The sequence below is a fragment of the Serinus canaria genome, chromosome 4 (assembly GCF_022539315.1).
Source record: "Serinus canaria isolate serCan28SL12 chromosome 4, serCan2020, whole genome shotgun sequence".
Classification (NCBI taxonomy): Eukaryota; Metazoa; Chordata; class Aves; order Passeriformes; family Fringillidae; genus Serinus; species Serinus canaria.
In genome coordinates, this window is record NC_066317.1 from 28,139,466 (window position 1) to 28,163,487 (window position 24,022).

General features: G+C 37.9%; 1 protein-coding gene across 4 annotated transcripts in view; it reads left to right on the forward strand.

The window, feature by feature from the left end:
* Positions 1-24,022, forward strand: part of FHIP1A (FHF complex subunit HOOK interacting protein 1A) — a 77,125-nt gene that overhangs the window by 47,612 nt on the left and 5,491 nt on the right. For all 4 annotated transcript variants that reach the window (XM_018926722.3, XM_018926721.3, XM_018926724.3 and 1 more), the window contains 7 exons: positions 1,777-1,935; positions 4,057-4,143; positions 14,605-14,772; positions 16,934-17,013; positions 18,431-18,618; positions 19,114-20,151; positions 23,579-23,757. In XM_018926722.3, coding sequence (XP_018782267.2) covers positions 1,777-1,935; positions 4,057-4,143; positions 14,605-14,772; positions 16,934-17,013; positions 18,431-18,618; positions 19,114-20,151; positions 23,579-23,757 — 1,899 coding nt within the window. The remainder of the gene's footprint in view (positions 1-1,776; positions 1,936-4,056; positions 4,144-14,604; positions 14,773-16,933; positions 17,014-18,430; positions 18,619-19,113; positions 20,152-23,578; positions 23,758-24,022) is intronic.

Consider the following 24,022-nt stretch of genomic DNA (forward strand, 5'->3'; position numbering starts at 1 on the left):
GAGTTCACTGCTCCTTTTAGTGGAGAGTAGTATGTTTTGTTCAAGGTCAGCTTCTTGTGCTTAAGGGCTAATACCCACATGAAGGAGAAACGTGCATGGGACACAGCTCTGAGGATCAGATTGCATACTGAGAGGGTGTGTTTGTGTTTATGAATAGCAATTAAACTTTAGGCAGACAATGGAAAATCAAGTGTGCATTAATTAAAAGTTCACAAGACAAATGTCAAATTCTCTCATTGTCGAAAGCCTGGGTTTGTGAGAGTGTTTGTGTGGGTTATGTGTAGGTAGTTCTGAGCTTTTTTCTGAGCTCTTCTACTGTGAGAAAGTAAAAACCCCAAAGAGATTCTGGTTGTAGAAGAATGGGATTGTACAAATAAAGCTTTGTTCAATAGCTTTAGCTTCTCAAATTTTTAACATATGTCCAGCTTTGTCCTTTATCTAGCTGTGTATATAAGAATGTGTATATGTCACTGTACTAAAGCAGTCAATTTCCACAGTATTCTCCCCTCCCCTTTAATATTTGGCTAACTTACCTATGCCAGAATAAATCTATTTTCAAAATTATGTCCATTAGGAATAAAAAGTATTCAGAAAGACAGACTTTGTCAAACTGTATGGATTAACAGTTACAGTTGCTTGTGCTTGTGTATGACCAAAACCTGATCACTGTCTGTGAACCCTTGGTCTTTGATCTGGACATTGTCAGCTGTTTGTTTTCCAGTGCTTTAGTAGATAAGATCTGTGTTTCATCTGAGCTTTGACAGTCTAGCCCTGTAGATGCCAAGTAGCCATTTGTAAGAGGAAGTATTCTTAGAAAAGTCTGTTGAATGAAAATGAAAAATATTTCCATCGGGCCGAGTTATAATGTTCCCATTAAAAAAAGAATCATCTTAAAAAAATTATCATGAAGTTTTGTGAAGTGATCTCAGAAGGATGAGTCCTAAGTAATATTTTAAAAGTTTCTGGCTTCAAATAACTTTAATAATTAAAGAGTGCATTCTCTGGATACATTCAGCAAAATTTAAAAACCTTTTTGGAAATATGCTTTCTAAATTGTAACTAGAAATGCTCTCTTGTTCTTTGGTGATACATTCTGCATAAATCACCTGTAAGGCTTAATATTACTGAAAACGTTTAAATAACAACTGATTTCAGACTTTTAGTTTTTAGCTTCCCTCCTTCAAATAAATAAGTAAGGAAAAAGGGAAATTATGAACACTTAAATTTACTTCTTTAAAAGTGGATTCAGCTGAGTCTAGGTGCCTGGCAATCAAAGTCAATATGTATCTGTGATCTAAGTGGGGCTGAACTTCATTTTTCTTGATGGGGCACTTTCCCCCTCCATTTCTGATGTTTCATGTTTCTGAGTGAAATGACTTCATACATGTTTGAGCAGTGACATTTGAATCACCAACAAAAGACAAGCTGTAGATAATGGCACTCAGGGCTGTTTCTAAAAGGGACTGAAAGAAAGCACAAAATAAGTTTAGAAAAATTTAAAAAGAAATTATAACTTTGGATTAATAAAAAAACACAAGATAATCTGATTTTTCTCCATCACTTTCTCCTAAATATCAGATCTTGAATGAAGCATATTAAATGGAAGACTCTTTAAAATATTTATGTCTTTCTGCCACAGGACTTTTTTTGAAAGGAAATTAATTTAATCTTAACACTTTCTTATGGTACTAAAACGAATAGGAGAAACCGTTTGTGGTACTGCCATTCAAGCAGATGGAAAGTTAACTTATTTCCTCTTCTGTTTCTGAAATACAGGTGTTAGCAACAGGACTAAGTGGCCTCTATTCATCTTTGCCTACAAAGCTGGAAGAAAAAGGAGAAGAATGGCACTGTCTGATGAAAGATGACTGGCTTTTGTCACCAGCCCTTGTTCAATTCATGAATTCCCTTGAATTTTGCAATGCTGTGATACAGGTAACTGAATGGAGTTAGCCTATTCTTTAGAAGTAGTAGTGAGTTACAGCTCCTACAAAAGCTTGTAAGTCATAGAGTTTATTTATTTTTGTTAATGGCATGAACTATTAAAGTTAGACTAAAACAAGCTGTGTATAAAATGAATGCCTTGTGCTGTCTCTCCTCGTTATAAGGATGAACTAATATATTTGTGGTTTTCAGGTGCCAAATGTTTCAAATGAAAGCTTGATATTGGGAGCATTTTCTGTTAAAAGAAAAAACAAATGTTTATTGCATTCTAATAACACTGTTGATCCTAGAAGTAAATGGAATGCCTTTACATATGAGGAAAAATAGGGTTTATATCTGTGTTTGTTTAAGCTCTCATAACAGCATACAGAAGAAGATAGTGAAAATAGTCGCTTTGCCTGTTGGTGAGTACAGCATAAAGAAAGCCTTCCAAGCAAAATTATTTAGGTCTCCTTCTAGAAGTATAAATTCATTTTAGATTGGCCTATTTTGAATTTGTTCTATTCTTCTTTTCAGTGCTTTGCTCCCTTACTATTTTTTTCTGATTTAAGTGTAAAATTAAATTCTTGTCTTAATATATTGTTTTTAAGGCTTGAATGCTCAATAGAACCCAAATCCAATATTTCATTAAAACAGGATCTAAATTCTACAGAAACTGTGGATTTGTGTTATTTGAAGAAATGCGCTGGATAGGATTGAAAGTTTAGTCACATTTACTGTTAAATAAAAGATATGTTTCGGTGCAAGGCATGCAAAGTACAGTAAAGGAACTGATTGACTATTAAAGCCTTGAACAAGCAAAAATAATAGTAGCTGTCATTGTTCAAATGCACTACACAAGGTTTTTAGCATGCATGTTTAAACATGAAGAGACAATATTAATTTTGGTGTCTAACCAGAGTTATTCTGCAGATCTACATTTGCAGGAGATCATAATTGATACCTTTATCATAAGAAATTACATAAAGGGCCCTGCAGAAAAATTAAAGAATGAATTATTTTAAAAAAACACTGTTCAAATAGATTCAAAATGGTTAAGGATATCAGCTGACATGCAGAAAGAGCAGTTTCTGACTGCTGCTTGATTGTGTCTGTATAGTCTTCAGCTGACTTGAAAGCTCAATTACAGTAGGAATTTTTGCTTTGCACATGGAATGGCCTTTCTTCACCCAAAAACTTTGGCCAGAGATTAAAAAGGAACAGGGTAGCCAAGACCTCTTGCCATTTACTGCTTTTTCCCTGGACCACAGCATAGGAAGGACCACTCTTTTTCTTCCTCTTACCAAATTAAGCGTTACAACTTAAAGGAAGTCTGGTAAGAATTGCAGGTTGTAGAATCTGTTGGAGGCCATGTGTAGGCTGTGACACGCCAGTCTCTGTGAACTTCAAACATAATATATTGATTTTGAAAACATCTGAATGGAATTTCATTTTGCTTTTATATACATAAATTGATGTGTTTTCATTGCAAAAACAAAAAGAAAGTTTAATTACAAAAGTAAATTTTTGGCCTCTAATAATATTTTGGGGGTGTTTTTTGTTTGTTTGTTTTAAAGCTCTTAACCATCCCATTGAATGAACTATGCAGGTTTGTTGTAATTTCTGTTTGTTTTACAGTGGCTGGGAGAAGGGCATGTGAACAGCGTATTCTTACCCCATAGCTAGAGAGTGCTTTGATTTACGTACTTTGAACTATAGGAAAGCAGCTGTTCTGCTTTTCTTTATTGTAGAAGGACAAGTTAACAATGGCAAATCCACCTTCAAGTGACCCCAACAAGGTTGCAGGAGCTGAATTTAGAATTTCAGATCTTGCTTTGATGCGTGACTGTATACACTTCTCTGTCCATCCATTCATCTTTGTCAGCATGCAGGAAGATTGAAAAGACATGTCTCTGAGTTTGGCAGACTTACTGTAATTAAAGATGGTGTGTGTATTTCTTTGTAGAAGAAACAGTTGTTAAGAACCAGAATCATATCAAATGCTGGTGAGAAGGACAAATGAATGTCTTATTAAATGGCAAAGGGTTTTGGTAGTGAATAATAGCATTCTGTGCCCTGTCTTTTAAATCTCACTGGAGCTGTTCTGTGTCTTTCTCTCCCCCATCCTCTTAGGTGGCACATCCCTTGATACGCAACCAGCTTGTGAATTACATTTACAATGGATTTTTGGTGCCAGTAATGGCTCCCGCTCTCCATAAGGTCAGTGACGTCTGCAAGCATGGCACAAAAGAATAATGGGAAAAAGTGTTATGGAAGATCTCTGTGTAAAGACACTATCAGATGTAATAGTAATAATAATAACTTCAGATAATAATAATAATAATAATAATAATAATAATAATAATAATAATAATAATAATAATAATAATAATATCAGATAATAGTAATAACAACAACATCAGCTGTGTTGTCACTAGTGACTTCCATGCAATTCAATATGTTTCTAGACTAACTTTCCATCTTTTCATTCTATATACCTTCTTAAGCAACATATAGGTATTTCTGAAAATATTTAAAATTCTTAAGTGTAATGAAGAACCAAAATGTTTGTGTTCTTCTGGGCTCACATATCATCAAAAAAGCAGTGACATTTTAGACATTTCATCATGGCAGACATATTTCCATGAGCATTTTTTTTCCTAAATGAATATTTTTCTAAAGGAAGATGCTCACAAGGAAGATGTTTAGTCAAGAAATATTATGCTATCTTAGCAAGGTTGCTATTGTTTTGTAGTTCCTTATCATATTGGGTAGAGTTATTTTCCTCAATAGAGTTTGGTATCAGTTTTCTAATGCATTAGAGTGCAATTTATGTTACTTTGAAGAAAAATAATTCATTTTTTCTTTGTATTTTAGGGTTTATCTTTTGCAAAATATGTCACCAGTGTTAGTGAACAATGTATTTACTTTTTTGTGGTTGGGCTGCAAAAAACTACATTTCCAGCTGTTGTAGAATATGTCAGTTATGTCAGTTCCCCATTCCTGAAAATGTTCAAGATCAGATTGGATGGGACTTTGAGCAAGCTGGTGGAGTAGAATGTGTTCCTGCTATTGGAAGGGGAGTTGGAGCTTGATGATCTTTAAGGTCCCTTCCAACCCAGGTTGTTATATGGTTCTGTGATTTTATGAATTAAGTCTTCATTGCTCTGTAAAAAACCACTCATTTGGAGGAGAAAATGTAGAAACAGCTGAGAGTAAAAATCCACAAAAAACATGAGAAGCAAACCAAAAATTACTTTTGTAAGGTCTCCTTCTCACATAGCCTACCAAGCACAAAGCATTGCAGCTGGTTTATTTTCTGGTGGACAGTGAAACACTGTACCCTGCTTTCTTGTTCTCAACTTGTTTCAGTAGCACACACAATTCTTCACCATAAATAGTCACCAAGAAAGTCATAAGCAATGCAGTCTTTTCCAATGATTTGGCAGACCTCAAACACTTGGGAATTGGGTGAGGGTTGAAGTAAAATTTGGCTATGATCCAGATCAAGGCTTTAATCTGTCCTGAGGTAGTTCACCTCCTTACCTGGCAGTAATTTTTTCTATTCCTGTATCTGGATTTAATCCCTTACCAAGACTGGGAATTAGAAGTGAAAAGCCTAACCAGTTTTAGGTCAAGGTTATGGATAATGAAGGAGATTTCAGAATGGATTCTAGTCTTAGTGAGTACTACTTTATCTCTGATTTATTTGAGACTAACCCTAGATTGTTTTGAGTACTACCATACCTCTGAAAGCCATTCTTATCAATCAGTAAATCTCCTGACCTCCTATTGGGTTGATTACTTCCTTGTTGATGGTAAATAATTTAAAGATGGCTGTTGTGATTCCTTTTTTCCTTTGATGAAAAATTTTGTTTATATACTCTGAAAGTGGGTGAAATCATATTTCTCTTGAAAATGGGGATGTTGGCTGCTAACATAGGTGGCTTTCATAGCCTAGATCTTTCTTGAACTCTGGTATTCTGGTTGGTGCCTTGTTCTTCCAATAATAAACCTTTCCTTGATTAGCATTAAAATTCACTTCTTCCTCGTTAAAAATTAATTTCTTCTGTATAAACTTCAAATGATTTTAATGGAGAAGATGGATTGCACCATCTAGTGGATCTGATACAAGGCTCTCACATCTGTGAGACCAAAACTCTGTAGCAAAAGGAATTAAGTAAGTTGAGGCACATTTGACCTCTTCAGTCTTTCTGTCCTGTGCTCCACATTAAAGACAGGAAATAAATATTTTGCCTTCTTGCTTTTGGGGACATATGTCTATGCACTATGATAATTATGCTGCAACAGCTCTTTCATACATTGAAATTATTTCTAGTTGCCATTGAAAACATTAATAATAAGGGGAAGAGTGGACTTTGAAAACTGTATCTCCCTTTTGGGGACTTAATGTTGTAATTAACCTTGAGGTTAATAAAAAATTGGAAAGGGCCAAAATGAGAGATCAGATGTTTCATGACAGTTTTTAAAACAGGAGTTCTTTTATTTAGCACAACACTAAATGTATCTCGATTTTTTTCTTTTGAACTGACTCAAATTAGTTTGGTGTCATAAAGTCTACTTGTGGCTGAAGATTTTAGTTTTAATTCAGTCATTCAGTTTGGATTGCTCTGATTCATTCTGGCTTGAGTTCAAACACAGTGTGTAATGGAGCATGGTATAAATACCTGATGAGTAAGACAGATCAGTGCAAGGTTAAAGGGTGGTAAGAAGCGATCATGATAATTACTGGTACATCTTCCTAAGGTGTTTCTATAAATCTTATTTCTGGAATTTAACTGGTGTGGAACAGCTGCTTCTGATAATTCTTGGTGATAGGACGGAAGGAAGTCAGTCAGTCTGTCTAGACCTTTTGTGGCATACTGGTCTTAACATCCCACATTTAATCTCACATTCATGGTTCGGTCTTAATGTAAAAATTGGAAGGGAGATGAGCTTCTGGCTCTGCTTTAGAGTGGCTCGGGCAGGCTGATTACTACAAACCTGATCTTTCTGTACTATATTCTAATTTTTCTACAAGAAATACGTTCTGAGGAAAAAAAATGCTCTGTAGCAAGACACAGACTAACATGAATTGTTTATGCAAAGACAGTTCCAGTCAAGAATGGGATTGGACTAGGTATCTCCAGAGGTTCCTTCCAACCCTAGTTATTCTGTGATTAAGTACTGTGATGTCTTCAATGTATTTTGTCACCAGGTCCCCATCCCCATTTAGCAGTGAGCATGCATTTTCATGATCTTTCTTTTGCTGTTGAAGCTCTTCTTCAGCTCCAACTGGGCTTTGGCTTTCCTCATCCTTTCTCTGCATATTCAGGCACTTTTTCCATATTCCTTTTGGGTCACCTTTCCATGCTTCTGTCTCTTCATGTTTCAGGCTTTTTAGGAGCTCTTAATTCATCCAGGCCTCTTACCTCTTTTCCTCAATTTCCTTCTCTTCTCCCAGCTAAAAACATCTGACTATCAAACAAGACTTTTGGTAAAAGTAGCATTAAAATTTCAGTAAGTAAAATTTAATTAAAAATTGTTTAAAGCTTCACTGCGTGGTTAAAAACTTTAAGGTATGCTTATGTGTGATCTTGAAATGTTTGTGACATTTATGGAACCATGTAGTAAGCTCTGCCTTTTAAAAAATTTTGCATATTGTCTCCCTATAAATCCCTACTATGTACACAGTTCACTGTGTGAATGAAAAAGTACAAGACTGTTGAGGATGGAGATGTTTCTATGAAAAAGTCCGGGGGTGGGAAGACCAATATATATTTTTCCTGGTGTGATTTTTCTGGTTTTATCTTGGGGAGCTAGTATGAAGTTGAAAAAAATTGTTCTCTAGTTCAGGTTTTTTCCAGTTAAGGAAGTTTCAAATTGATCGGGCAAGCTAGCTAGCTTGAAATAACCTGTTTTTCACAGTGAGCTCTGTGCAGGTTATTTTTGTAGCAGATTAACTGTGATGTGCTTAAATAACCCAAACATTCTCAAGCTTATGACTCCCTAACTTCATTTCTCAAAGATAAGTATCCTAAATATAGCATGTTCTTGTAGCCTGATTTATACCTTGTCTGTCCTAGTCTTGTCACTTTGTGTGGGTTATCCCACCTACATGTGTAATGAGCAATTGACAAGCATGTTCCTATCTCCAAAGCTGCACATTGCTGAATGGGTAGTCAGAGCCCAGATTTGTATTATGTAGCTGGGCATGTGCATTAGCTGGCTGTGCCGGAGAGCTCTGCCTTGTCCTTTGGTTATCTGGATGTTATTGTACATTTTACAGAAGTGTAAAATGTACAATAAAACCTCCCTTACTTCTGACATAGAAGTTGCTTGAGACATCAAAAGAGTGATTCAATGAAACTGTTTGCGAAGCAGGGGGAAGGCATGTCTTTCTGCAAGGTCACAAATTCATTTGAAAACAGAGGAATAAAATGGTTTGTCTGTAAAGGTACAGAGCTAAAGAAAATGTTAATTTGGTAGTTTTTTTTCTATTATTTGAATTTTGCCTAAATCGTCTTTTATTCTTTCTGGTGTAAGTGTCTGGGATTTAGAAAAAAATTAAGATTATCTTACAGAAATTGTTCTTAAATTAAGACTGGTAATTTCTGGTGGCCTGTCAGTTGCAACTTGAAATTATACAGCTCTGTATGTTCTTCCTTATACTTTGATACATAGGGAAAAATACTTGGGAGAAGGTATGGTTCTGTTCAGAGAATGGTACAGAGCCATAGCATTGGATTCTGTGACATATTTCCCTGGCTATTTTTTGCTGCACTTTCAAAACTTACATTAAGCTCTATCAATAAAATACAAGGTCTTTTGGGGCCAGATTATACAAGGGTCTAAGTAACCAAATAAGACTAATTTTCTCCTCAGTTGAAACCTCATTGAAATCCCAGGCTGAATCCAGAATAACCCTGTTGAAGTAATTTTTACTGGTTGTGTTAGAGGCTGTATTGCCTTATTTTGGTCTCTATATGGTTGTTGGTAGACTGTGTTTATTTACCTTATTCTTGTAGGTAGTTACAGCACTTCTGTAGAAATATAAGTGAAATCCTTTTCAGAAGCTCTTGAATATGTATATATTTTGCAGTCAAAACCATGTGTTAGATAATTAGGAGCCACACTTTGGTATTTATAAATATTTGGTTTCCTTTGGTACAATTCAGATTGGTAATATACATCCTTTCACTGTAAACACATGTGATTGCATTCTAGTTTGGCATTCAAAGAATTTGGTTGACACAGGCAGCTATTTAGACCACCTTGAATGTTTATGTAATTTGTGGTACTTCAATTTATTGAAGAAAGCACTAAAATCTGACTAATTATATGATAAAAGGAAAAATTTAATGTCAGCATTTACTCCTCTACTACATGGCATTTAATTGCTAACTATGATCTAATTATTTTTATACTTGGAAGGCTTGTTTTAATCTGAATATGCTTGGTTTAGTCTGAATAATGGAAAATTGTACCAGCTTTTTGATGTAAAACATTACTATTGGCCAAATGAACAGAATTGCACTACAGAGGTGCTGGCACAGTCCTGTCAAATAAGCTCTGTCAAATGGACCTCAAGTCTACTGCACACTAACCCATCTAAAAAAAAGCCTCTGACATGGTGTGCTACTGTGATAATTCAATAATACTTGCTTCATGATTACACAGCTCAGCTAGGGGGAAATGACCTGTAAATTATACTCTACAGATTAGAAGGAGCATCTTTATAAATATCCTACAAGACTGTCAGTTCCCATTTAGGAATAATACCATCCTTCACCTTACTGAAAAGCGTTTGGACAGCTGCTGTAAAAACATGGAAACCAAGTGTCACTGGAAAACTTTGAATAGCCTTGTGCTTTGCAGAAGCCCATTAATAGCTACAAAACTTAATTTTACCAGCTATGGTGTGGATATATGCCTCTCACTGCTTGCTTCAGCCATGCAGTTTAATTGAATTTAACCTGGTATAAACTGAAGCATTTTATAAACGTAAGCTAAAGGAAGCTGAAACAGTTTGGGTTTTCTGGTTCCCCCAGAGGGCAAATATCCTCTGTCCCTGACCCTGCTTGTCCCGCTCTTTTGCCAGGACAGCTGTTTGTACTTGAAACCTAATTGGGGTTAAAACTCACCTTTATTTCTGAATATTTTTAATCTGAATCAATTTCCTGATCCAATTCATTGTGCAGCATGAACCCTTCTGCCTGTAAAAGTAGGGGGCAAGAAGCTGAAAATTAATAGAAGACACTGGAAATGGTTAGATTTTTTTTATCAGTGAGGTGAACTTACCCAGGTTGAAACTACTTGTGGATGGATCTAGAGGATAAGTTCAGATAAGAACAGCTGAGGTCTTTTCATGGGCAATATGAAGTCCTTGTAAGAAGGGATATGTGATGGAAAGGAGGAATCATGTAGGCATATTCATGTAAGTGGCCATGAAGCTGTAAATTAGAAAATATATGTGTGATTCCCAAGGGAAAATGGTCAGTAGAAAGGAATCCATGTGATTGGTCTAACACAGTGAGTGTAATATATTAAACTGAACTTGCAGTAACAGTAATTTCTAGCTTTTTGCTATTACTTGGCAGAGTAACTTGTAAAAGCTGGATCCCTTTACAGTGTTCTGCCTCACCATCTAATCAGTCATCAGAGGAGGCAAGGAAAGATTTGCTGAAAATTATTACGTAATTATAGAAGGGTATGACATGGCTAAAAGTGGCCTTGTCTTTTCAATAATCTCCAGTCAAGTATCTCTCTGGCCATGAAGAGTCTCACCTAGTCCTTTTGTGGCAGTTTACATCTCAGAAAATGATCTGTAACAGCTGATTTTGTATAGAAAAACATATGGATTAGGTTTTTAAAATGGTATTTTTAGATAGACACTTTATATTGAAAAAAGGAGCAACTTTTAGTTGTGTTTGTGGGTAATCAAAATAAAAATGGTAGAGTAGTGGTCTGATTAATGCAATGAAAATGAAATTTTTTTGTTGTTGTTTTCTTAAATTTTTAATCCTGTAGTTTTATTTTAAGAGCAGAGATATCCCTAGTCTTTGCCATTAGCAGAAAGGATCTAATGCAAGGGATGCTCCTGGTCGGTTTCTATTTTTGCTGTTGAGGAAGTGGTGGATTTTATTATTGCTGAAATACCTTTATGAAAAAGGTATTATCAGAACATAACTTGAAATTTAATAAAAATTTAATAAAAAATTTTATCAGAAACAAACTTGAAATTTAATTACTTAACAAAGGGTTTTTCTAGAAACCCATGTCTTGATTTTATTAGTCTCCCTTTGTTACAGTATTTTTCTTGACATATGAATTACCAAAGGTGAAGAATTTTCAAATTAAATATAAGATTTTTGTAAGTTTGGCTTGCTTTTTATCATCTTTTCAAAGATGTTCATTTCCGAGGGCTAGTAACTAAAAGCTTACTTCGGGAAATGATACTGTAATCAATGTTTACAGTAACAGTTTTTGCAGAACTGCCTCAGGATTTGACTGTAGTGGACATACTTGACATGGGTAGTGCTTCTTTACTTCTCTGGGAAGGTTTGTTCTTTTGTTGTTTATCTGAGTACTGATTTGAATTTATTAGAGATGATTTCCCTCTTCCCTCAAATCTGTCTCACGAGACATTTGTTTAAGAAGAGACAGCCAGCAGGTAGACTGAATGAAGCTTAATAGCATGGCTTTGGTATCGTGGAAAACAGAAATCTTCAATAATAACTGCACAAATTGAACCAGTCTCACTTTCAACACTCCATGTTTTATGTATGATGCAGTCTGTAGAGAAGGTGTGCAGAGTTAAAAGGATTTTTGCCAGGGCTGGGTTTAGCCTCATCTAACTGATTTCTCCAGCGTCCTCCTCTAGTTAATTGCAAAAAGAGTCAGCTCTCCAGAGGCTCAATCAGAGCAGACTAATATATTCCACAGAGCAAAGGGAAAATTAGCCTTGTGGAGTTAAAACTGGCTTTCTTGAATACTTTTCTAGGTGCTTTGAATCTTCAGATGTTACACTCACCATCAGATATGCTAAAAGGGAGAAGCAAACACGAGTGCAAGATAGCAAAATAAGATACAGTAATTGTAAAAGCACAGACATCTGCTTGCCAGGTTAATTGATCTTTTTCCTAAGCTGCATACCAGGCTTGCATTTAAGTGCTCAACAGCAATATTTTTGTTTGACTTGCAAGGAAGCAGAAGGTTGATCTTCCTGCTGGTTTGTAGGGACAAGTTGCACACAGAGGCACACTCAGAGAACACTAGAACTTCTAGAACATGATAGCATGAAAATTGCTTGTGCAATTGCTTGTGCCTTACAAAAGGCACACTTTAATGTGCCTACTTTGAGTGTGGCACAGTGACCCTGCAAAATAGACCCTAGCTTCATTTATTGAGGAAATTTGAAGGGGTATTGTAGATAAGGCAGTGTGTTTTCACTGAAAATTGAAAAAGATTCTGACAAATCCATTTAAATCTTGACAAAACTTAGTAATTTTGTCTCTTTTTTGGAAAATGGTTCATCAGATTAACCAACTTTTTTTCCCAAGAAGAAATAAAAATTAAATGCAATGTGGTACTCTTCAAAAAAATACCTCATTTAAAAAAATTAGGATTTCACAAGATTACAAGTAACACCTTTATGAACTATTAGGGCTTCATTAATCATTGGTTGGTTCTTCTAGCTCTGCTTAGTGGTATCAGTGAAGTGTTGGCTATTAAACATGATTTCATTTTTTGTCTACTGCCCAAGCTGTTAGGAGCACTGAACACGCTCTCAGAATGTAGCATTTCTTTTCTAAGCTGCTCTCCAGCTGGCTTTCTTCTGCTGCTGCTCTTGTTTCATTCGTGATACGCACTTTGAAAAGCATGTGGGTTTCTCACTGGTAAAAATTGTAGGATGAGTTGTCCAAAGAGTGTGGGTTTTAGAAAAAGGTCACTGCCCTTGTGAATCTGCTGGCTTTTCTTGCTTTCGTGTACAGCTGTAGTATTTGATACATATACATTCTGTCAGTAAACATTGGTGAAACTGACAGCCAAGAGTGTGCTTACTTTCCCCCATAAAGGATGAAGAAGTGACATGGAGATGTAAGGATGCATTACTTCTGTCTGGCCTTTCCTTGGCAGAGAGTTTAAACTTGTCCATGAAATGTATGGTGTCATTATGATGTCACATGATGGATTTCTTTGGCTTTGCTTTTTACCACTCACTGCAATAAAAAAAAAGAAAAAAAAAAAAAAGAGGCAAAAAAAGGCAAGAAAAGACAGTTCTTAGGACAAGAGACACTAACTTTCACCAGAACGCAATTCTTTTTTACACAACAACTCCCCAGACCTATTCCAAGAAAAAAAAGTTTCTGATTGGAGCTGGGCTGCTTCTATTTCCTGATGAAAAATATGACTGTTGCTACTTCACTGTTGCTTTTTTTTCTAATGCCAGAATGAGCTAGTATCCCATTGTATTAATGATGGTGTAGCTGAGTATTAGAATAAAGCCTCAGACTGAGAGTGATTCAATGACCTTAGCTTTAGAGCTCCTCTCTCCATAAGGTCTGCAGGCTGTGTACTCCATTCCTATGTTCTGTGTAACCACCCAGAAGCAGCTTGTGATGTGAAATGCTTTAAAGAGAATGTTTGCATCATGACATTACTGTGTACATGGCTAACATGCAGCATAATGGAACAGGGATTTTAATATTTACAGCATGTTACGTAAACGTTGCCCTTCCGAGTATTTTCTAAATCCTCTTAGGTCTTAAGTGACAGCTTTGATTTTTTTTTTAATAAAATCAGTCTTTTCATTTATCCAGCTAAGTTTGGTAAACAAAAGATGTTTAATACTTCCTTTCATATAGACAGATCCTTGTATTTAAGGGTTTATCTTTGTGCACTTAAGCTTATTAGATTCCTGGGTAACTATTTAAAAAATGCTGACTTTGCAAGAGCAATACATGGTGCAGAGGTGGGCTTTGGAATTTTCTGTGCTTTGCCAGTGTTTCTGTGAATAGATAATCTCCAAGGGATTGCAATAAGCAGAGCGGCGTGGGTTATGGTATGCAAATGTCACATGGATCATGAATTCTATTTTGATCTACTAATAGTCAGTAGTGAAAATTTTGGGTTGGGCTTTATGTGTGAATGTATTTGTATATATTCTCCTTTTAAAAATTGAGTAAAATGAGAAACTGTGCTGTGTCAAAATAAAAAGAAGGAAAATCATGACAAAATTCTGGATATCTATGGGAATTTTCTCTTTAAAGCTGCATGACCATGACTTTGTACTATGCTTTGATTCTGCTCTGACATTTATTTTTAATTAAGTGGTAGATGCAAGCATTCACAACATCTGAAAATGCTTTGAGGGACAACAGAAGTGTGATGCAAAGGAGATGACATGGGTGTTGGGGATCTTCTGGCATGATTTGGTCCTTTGATTTTCACTATGTGTGAGATCTGGGGTGTCAGTATGAGGGAGATTATTTTTCCTTGGGATGCAAGACAGGTAAGAAATGTGTTCAAAATGCTCGAGGCCAGTTTAAAGAGTGAAGACTGCTTTTGTGGCAGTGTTACAAATGGAGAACTTTGCTGGATGTGCTGTTGCAGAGGATGGATGGGTAGATATTTTGTGTGTGTTTGTGTTTGCAGTATTTGCATTACTTTTGCTTACAGGTGACTGTGGAGGAAGTGATGACTACGACTGCATACCTGGATCTCTTCTTGCGCAGCGTTTCGGAGCCAGCCCTCCTCAAGATTTTCCTCCGCTTTATCTTGCTGCACCGACATGAGAACGTTCATATCCTGGATACACTTACCAGCAGGATCAACACACCATTCCGGGTAAGACAAGCAGAAGGAAGTTCAGGAATTCAGCATGGATGTAGGTTCAATGTTTTAGTGGGAGAATTCATATATTACAGTTGGGTACTTGTTTAGCTAGGAATTTTCTCCCCTCCACCCAATGGTATGATTTCTGCACCCTCTCAATTTTGTGTGTGTGTTTTGACATTTAGCAACCACTATACAAAGTTAATAAACCTGTGAAGTGGTTTCACATATGTAGGAAATGGGATAGAGGTAAAGAGAGCTTCTGGAAGTCGGAATCCTGTTGGAAGATAAAAGGTAAATTTGGAAGCATTTTTATTCTGACCAGTGCTGGATTAGTGCTATCATAGATAACTCTCCCTGGGACTTATAAATATACTTGTGGTGAGGAGCATTTCTGATCTTTGGAGTTTTGCCAAGCAACAAGCATTTTTAAATCGTCCGTCTGAGGGAACAATGGGAGCCCTCTAAGGAAGTCTCCAAATGGATCCCAGTTGTTAACTGCAATCTTGCTGATATATATCTCAGGAATCTATAGTCTGTATTTCTGTAGCATGTTTATTTAACTATGATGTTGCCTGCTTTATTTGATTAAAAGAACACACTTTCTTGCTCAAGTGATGAGGCTGCTGCCTCCTTCTCTTTGCCTTCATTGCCTTGTGCAGTAGGGTTTATCTCAGGTTTGTGCTGAGCCCCTTCTCAGCCTAGGCACAGTGCAGCACAGTGGCTGGAGAGCTGCCTGCCTGAGAGAGTAGTTACCTTTGCCAACAGTTGGATCTTCTGGATGAGAAAATGACTACTTGTTGCACTGGACTACTTGAGTGAGCCTTGGTTGACTGGCAACCTTGGCTGACTCTTGGTATTCATTAAAACAGTATTCTCTTGAAGTTGAGAATACTATTCTAGTGCAAGTGAGTGCTTAGAATGTGCAGTAATGTTTTAGAGAAGCCAGAACACCAGCATGTGCATTAAATTTGTGTATTAGGGACAGTAGCTTCACCTGAAAATTGTTTTGAAATGTAAGTGCATGCAAAAATCGATATATGCTGCTGTTAGTGCATCTCTGAGATGGATTAACTCTGAAAATTGAAACAGTTCTGTCAACAAAAATGCAAATGCTGTTGTCTCTGCTGATCATTAATTACTATTCCATAGGCAAACGAGATGGGAATTGTAAAGAATTCTGCAGCCCTGAGCAGCTCAGGATCTCAGCCAAAGTGGTTCTGTGATGCTAAAGGAGTTTTCTGCAGTATAGCTCAGCCAAGTGCAAACATAGCACAAAAGCTGTGTACATTACTATTGATGAAAATACTAATTAATAATTCACAGAGTTAAACTTATTTAGAGACAGGTGTCTGAAAGGACTTGTAGAAATATTATCCTCTTTTTTTCTTGAGTGTATTTTAAATCTTATCTTTTTACACAGTACAAAAATAGACTTGGATTTAGTTATTTAGAAGATTCCAGATTTGCAAAGACTAATGATTTCTATTTCCCTGTAAACTTAAATTTCTTAAATACACGATAATTTGAGGCAGCAGCAGGTGTTTTTGAAGTTTCATGCCATGAAGAAAAGTTATACTCTACTCCTTGTAAATTTCATAGGAGAAAACCAGGAAATCTGCTTTCCTCTATGTCCCTTCCCCAGTTAAAACACACCTTTTATGCAAGAATCTGACTTCTTCCAAAGGCTTGTTGTGAAGCTCTTCAACCATTCAGCTTCTTAATGTGCAGAGCACTGATAATTCCTTATAACTAAAGCAACAGAAAGCTGAAGTGATTTATAATTTTTCTTTCAGGAAAGACCTTTAATTGGTTCAAATTCTGTGTCACAGGTGAAAACTAAAACACTGTATTGGAAGTTACAGGGTTCAGTTCATGCTAAGTCAACTTAAATTAAAAAATTTAAATAATATTTAATTCTTCTTTTTTTAATAGCTTATTTGAAGGAATTTCTATTTAGGATTGTATTTTGTTAAAATGTAACATATTACATATATAGCTGTAGACAACTTGAAAAAAAATCTCATGGAGTGCTGACTAAATGAAATACCATTCTAAGAGTGTCTTATAAATCATGATGTTCTGGCAGAGCCATTTTGTAATGTAGTATGCAGGGAAGATTGGAAAGATACAATTTCCAGATCAAAAGCTGACCATGTTTATAATTTTTCAGCTCTGTGTGGTCTCCTTGGCGTTGTTCAGAACACTCATTGGCTTGCATTGTGAAGATGTGATGTTACAGCTAGTTTTAAGGTAAAGCCCAAACTCTTTTTTTCCCATTCTTCCTGCTAACTCTGGGACGTATAGTCTCTCTCTGTGGATGCAGAGCTGGGTGGGAGTTCTCCAAGAGAGCAGAAATCCAAGTAACTACAGAGATAAGAATATTTATGGTTCCAACAAAAGTCTACCAGACCTGGTGAAGTTTGATTTACGTCCTGAGATCTCCAGAGCAAGAGATTTTCTTGTGATTTATTTCTATAAAAGTGAGAGAAGCTAAGAATATATTTATCACCTCCAAAGTCCTTATTCCCTGCTTCTAAATGCATAATTCTTCCCTCCTGCATGTTTTCTCTAGTGTATTATACACTGTGATACAGACCTGTATACTGTTTGGAGCTCCTACCCTTCTTGTTGTTTTCTATCTCTTTGATTCCTCGTTCAATGAGAATACTTCATGTTCCTACACTGTTGTAGGTAGATTAAGTGGTGTACTAAATGCAGTGATAATTTTTGGTTTTAATTTGGGATTCTATACATTGCTTCAAAATACTTATAATATGGATATGTTTATTAGTTGAGGACTGGTTATTTATTTGGAAGTATTGGTGTAACTGATTTGGGCTTTTAGCATTGCAGATCACATGAATATTCCAGATACTGTCTGTCCCTCCACACACAGGCATTAAGGTGAAATTCCCTATAGATCTGGCAGTGCCTGGAAAATACTGGTAGGACCTCTGTGAGCACAAGTATATCACCACTCTAGTATTAGAGTGCTGTGATTGATCTTTTTGTTTATTTAGGGAATCGTTTAGAATTTATTTGCATTTTAAATGACAGATTATTGGTGCAGTCAACTCTGAGGCTCTTATAAAAAAGTGCCTTTAAAAAATAAAACCAAAGTTCTCTAAAGAAGTTCAACATGAGACTGTGCTTTCTCTGTTCCTTAGCTTCCTCTAGTTTCTTCCCTCCTCTACCTAGGAGCTCAATCTTCATCTACTGCAGGAAAATGCTTGGATGACCCTTCCCTCATTTTTTTCCTGGCTGCTTGCCTGGCAAACTGCCTCTCTGTGGATTTCCCAGGAAAACAAATAAATTGAGGATTCTGAGGCAGAATGTATTCATAGCCAGACCAAACCATTCTGCCAGGCTTTGCCATCTGCCCATCCCACAGTTCCTCCATACTTTCTTACAGCAGGTTTGCTCTGACCTCCAAAGGGGTTCCCTGTTCTGATGAGACTGTCTCCTATCTCTGCTCGTCTTGACTGCTCCTTATCAAACCAAGCATCACAATATAAAGAGTCATGGTTTCATGCTCTTGAGAAACTTAGAAAATGCATCACTGTAAATATTATTATTGCTGTTTTTTGAGAAGGCAGGAAGGGAATTCTGTGTGTTGCTGCTTTCTCTGACATGAAAGGATAAGTGATGCTGGGCACTGCTGTTTCAGGTATCTGATCCCGTGCAACCACATGATGCTGAGCCAGCGGCGGGCTGTGAAAGAGAGAGACTGTTACTCTGTATCAGCTGCAAAACTGCTGGCCCTGACACCTCTCTGCTGCTCCACTGGAATCACTTTGACACTTGAAAGCCAAGGAAAAGACTATATTCTCTGGACAAAACCAGCACAAGCTAAAGGTAATTGGTGCTCAGGGGAAGAGGAAATAATTAATTGAGTTTGATTTGGTAGCACCTTATGGGAGGAATTGTGAAGGAATAGAAGGGGGAGGAAATGTGGTGGGAAACAATAAACTGGGCAAGCCTGGAGTAGAAAGATTGTTTAATTCCTTTCATATGTCCAGGTCTATCAAAACCTTGTTTTAACTATCCAGCTTGAATTTGCGTTCATGACAATAGTGTACTGATACACGGCAGCAACTCTGGCTGCTTCAGTGTGGTTGCTGCATTAAGGTTTGAATGAAGGCTGCTCTCATAGAAATCTTGAGTTACAGCTCTGTCTTTGTGATAGGAAAAAGTCGTGTGTTTATGAGTAAATCTCAACTGTTTTGCTTTGGTCTTCCTGCCTTATTGGGTTGTTGGATTAAAGACTCTCCCTGCAATGTCTTAGTGGATGCCTTGCTGGAGAAAATTTGATGTACTACTCTTGGTACAATTTATCTTCTTTACTTCCAGATCCTGATAGATGCTCTTCTGAATCTGTTTGCATTGTGGAATATGGAAGGGCTGTGGATATCAGCTACTTGCAGTACCTGGGGGAAGCTCAAGAAGCCATCATCCAGTGCATGAAAGATTGTAAGGTTTGGTCTGCCTTGTATGATGGAGTAAATCCTGATCCAGACACCTTTATCCAGACGCTTGCAGAGGAGAACAGTACGGATGTGGAGAACCCCATGTTTCGGCTCCAGCAAAGGACACCTAGCATGTGTAGCTCTGCTCGAGCAACTCCATTCAGTGAGAAGATGCAGCTGGAGCTAGAATGGGATGATAGCTATGACACAGGGATTTCTCCTGGTTCTAACGTGAGCTCGCCACAACCGTATGATGATCTGGGAAGTACAGAAATGCAGCCACCTGCAGAGCCACCAAAACACATTCAAGAAATGAAAAAAAATGCCATTATGCTCATCAAAGGCTCTTACATAGAGGAGTCAGACTTTCAGGATGATGTTATGGTTTACAGGTTATGTGCCCAGAAGGATACTCAAGATGATGACAGCTCCAAGGAGAAAGCTTTAAATGTAGCCAGAGAACACAAGGTGCAGAGCCAGACCGTAGTCAATGGATCTCTTGCAAAGACCCAGCTGGAAATGGATTTGGATGAGCACAGTAAGAGAAATTCAAGCTCAACTAAAGGTGTAATGAGAGAACAAATAAACCAGAAAATGACTGAGATTGATCCACAGCCAGACTTAGAGTTAAAGATTTCTTCTCAGGAGGCAGATTGTAACTTAAGTGTAAAACTGCTGAGCACAGATGGTGAGGATTTCATTGCACAGTATGACAGAATTATTAAGGAACTGGTTCCAAACAGTGCAAGCATGGAGGAGCAGAAGTTGGATGCTCCTGATCCTGTCTCTCCAGCAGAAGAAGAGGAGGACTTTGAGAATTTCTCAGCAGATATCCCTTCTGCAGAGAGCATATCTCCCTTTGGACCAAAGGAGGATGTCTCTCCCAAGCACTCTCCAAGGAGCCAGAGTGCTCCATTTACAGGTGGAATGTCCTGTTAATTTGTTACATAACAAATATAAGAAGGCATGGTGATTAAAGGGGGCCAAATGAGATCACACTGTGTGGTACGCAATACAAGCATAGAGCAAGGAAGAGTCCTGGCACTAAACAGGGTATAGCCTACATAGCTGAAACCACTCCAAGGAGAGTGAGAGATCCAATGTGAAAATACAGCAGAGTCATCAGTGTGGTGAAAGCAAATGGTAGTGTTTCAGGGCTTTTTTCCTTGGTAATTGCTTAGAACACTGAGCAGGGGTTGTGTTGTTTGTATGTGAGAGCTCTGTCACGCCAGAGGAAGCTTTTTCAGTTGAAAGGTGTTTGGAGTAGCTATTTTAATATATAGACCCCAAGTAAATAATTTGTTTTTCTGGCAACTTTCAACTCTGATGGGATGGATGCAACTTCACAGTGCCATTTTTCCCGTCTCTGCTATTCCACATTGTAGCAGAAGGTGTCAGCACTGGTGCCATATCTGTATGTGCCTGTCTCCCTGCTCTGCCCTGACATCCTGTTCTCCAGTATCAGATCTGCCCTTGCTGTTGGCATGATTTTCTGTCTAGTGCCAGGCAGCAATTTAAGATTGCTCTCTGCTGACTGTCCAAGCTATTCAGGAATGGCATTACTACTGGAGGTCATAGTGGGCTTTTGATCTGTATTTGTGCAGCTCCTTGCACTGCAGGCTCCTGCTCTTTAATTAGGTCTCCTAGATACCAGAGTAATGCAAATAATACAAAATAATCATGTACTAGGTTTCCTTACCCAACAAAAAGCCTCTATAAGATGGCTTCTCATTCATTTGGAGGGGGAAAATGTGTTCATTGAAAAGCAGCCCTTTCTGGTCAGCTGTGGCCAGAATGCTTGGCACTGTTTCTTAATTGAAAAATCCAGTCTGTTTTTCAACTAATTTGCTGGTTTTGCTCTGGTGGTACATTAATTGTATCCACATCTTTGTTTCATGTTATCTGCTGTCAAATGTAGCTCAAAAATGTTCTCTCTGTCTCTCATTTTTCAGGTAGTCCCTCTCCATTTGTTCATTTTCAAAAACCCACCCAAACCCACAAAAACCTCAAAACTAAGGAAAATGAAGATAAAAAGCTATACACAATAAGCCTATATGTTTGCTACTCATCTGCAGTGTGTTTTGCTCTTAGACTCCTTACCTGGCTTTAATGGAGATCTTAGTGATTGCATGTAAGGAGGTACTTGCAACAACACCTTGGAAATGTTAAAATTGCAGGGCCTTTCAACGATAGCAGCCTGGTCTAATGGAGGGTGTTCCTGCCCAGGGCAGGGAGCTTGAAACTAGATGGTCTTTGAGGTCCCTTCCAACCCAAACCATTCTGTGATTCTGTATCTAATTTGGGATGCTGTATTATGTTTGTAGATATGTTTGATAAAGTTTTTGGGTTACTTTTGCTGTTTTGGAATGGCATTAAGGGATGAGGCCTCTCTCTGACAGAAGTTTCCCACAGCCAGCAAGTGTCAGCAATGCAAAGATGCTCCTTTCAGGCCTATGAATCTGAAGAAAAAGCCTTCTCAGTGTCTTATATCCATGGTAAAAGCCTGTCATCTCTATTTTCACTTGTGATATTCAGGAACAGGAATTTGTATTTTGTTTCCTCCCTCTCCATATATCAGTGCTTGACTTCATGGCCATGAAAGGAGTAATTTTTTGACTTCTCATCTAGTTACCCTGTTTCTTACAAGGCTTCTAAACTCTGCTTACATCCTCTGATTCTCATTTCAATAAATTTTTGGGAGTGAAAGTCATGCTGTCACTTTCTAAAAAATTTTCTACATATTTGGTAACCTCCCTTGCAGCTTCAGCTTTACCTACTTAGCTTTGAAGTGTTACCTAGAGAAGAGAAACAGTGACACATCTCAGCTGCTTCTACCGTTCCTTTTGATACAGTAGAGCTCCCCTCCCGAGCTAGGTGAAATGTCACCATGGACAGGATAGGTTATGTTGGGACAGAAGAAACTGTATCTCAGCAAAAGTGTTTGGGGCTGGCTGCTTGAGCTCTGATGGCTGTGGTGGTGGTTGAAAGGCAGCAGCCACATGAAGCCTTGTCAACTCTGGCCCTCCCACCTTTCCTGTGCCAGCATTAGCCCTGAGAGATTAGTCTGGAAGGAGTGCTGGCTTTGTGCTCACAGTTGCTGTAAAGCGTGACAGATTCCAGCCTTTAGTGGAGCTCTGTTAAGTGAAATGGCAGCAGGAGCACTCCTCATTTGATCCTTCCTGTTGCTCTGGGCCAGAAGTGCCTTAGCCTCTGCTGCAGTTTCCAGCAGGCGCATTGAACTGGGCTGTGCCTGTGCCCAGCCAGCTCGAATGGCAGCCATGCACAAGCTGAGGGGAGCTGGAATGGTGTTGGGTTATGGCCACCTGCTCGACCCTAGAAATGCCCATGGCATGTGTCTTTTGCCAGGTTTGAGGGTGGGATATTCAAAGATAATAGAGCTAATCATCCAGGGATTCTTCTGCATGCTTTTCTTAGCTCTTATGCAAATGGAATAGTGTTGGTGGAACTGTGGGTGGGACAAGGAACATTACTTGTAAGGAGGTCCCTTGTACTGGCTGCCTCAAGCATCTCCCCAGCTGTGTGGTCTAACAGGGTAGTATTTGGGTGAAGTCATTCTCAGCCTTGCAAATGTTCTTAAGTTTGAGCACTAAGGGTTTATGTACTTCATGGTAAATGCTTCTGTAGTTCAGTGGCTGTCCTTCAGCATGAATGCACAAACTAAAGCTATTATTTATTGGTGACATTTATATGATAACGCCTATGTCTACCAGCAATTATGCTTATAAATCTATTTTAATGTCTTCCTTGCTTTGTATGAGTGTTTGGTGTACTGAAGATGCCTTTTCTTGTGATGGGAGCTATCGCAGCTTGATTTTTATGTTAAGAATAGCATTTTCATATTTTCTTTAGAAACCAGTTTTTTGATAGAACAAGAAAGCTAGCAATAATTCACTTTGCCCAGTCCTTACATAGAAATAAGGCACAGGAAGAGTAAAAAGAGCAGATTCTATTTGCATTAAACTAGTAGTACTCTTCCAGTTTATTCAAGGGGAATAGAGTGGTAGACTGCAATGTCCTAGGCTAAATCCTTATTGGCACATACAAGTGGAATAGTCATGCATGTTAAATAAGCCATTAATGTAAACTGATTGGCTAGGTAGCAAATCAGTTGTGCTGCTAACCACAAAAGCTTTCAACTCCTCTGTTAAATCTGCTTTCTCTGTTCAGCTACAGTTTGGGTTCTCTCCCTGCTGTCTTTAATTACTGTGTAGGAGGGCTAATTTGGTTGGTTATGATGGTCAAAATTCCCTTTAAATGCCTTTTTCCTGGATCTTAGGGTTTTTCTTCTGTGAAAACAAAAGCATTGATTCCTTTTTATTTTCTTGCAGGACCATTCATCAGTGTAGTGTTGTCGAAGCTGGAGAACATGCTGGAGAATTCCTTGCACGTAAATTTGCTGCTTATTGGGATTATTACTCAGCTGGCAAGCTATCCACAGCCGCTTCTTCGCTCCTTTCTGCTCAACACCAACATGGTGTTTCAGCCTAGCGTGCGCTCGCTCTATCAGGTATTTACCACACATGGTAGCCATGCCTACTGGAGCAGTGTCTTTAGTGTCTCCTTAAACCTTACATTAGCTCCTTTCACTTTCACATGTAGCTTACCTACCTGGCTGAGAGCTTCTTATTTCATTTCCATGTTTTAATTACATTTGTGCAAAGACCTGGAAACTCTGTATGACCATAGCTTTTGTCAGAACTCTATTTTAATGCAGGTAGAGAAAGCCTGAATATTCAATCTGTGGGTGCAGTGGGAGCAAAGGAGAAAGAAGT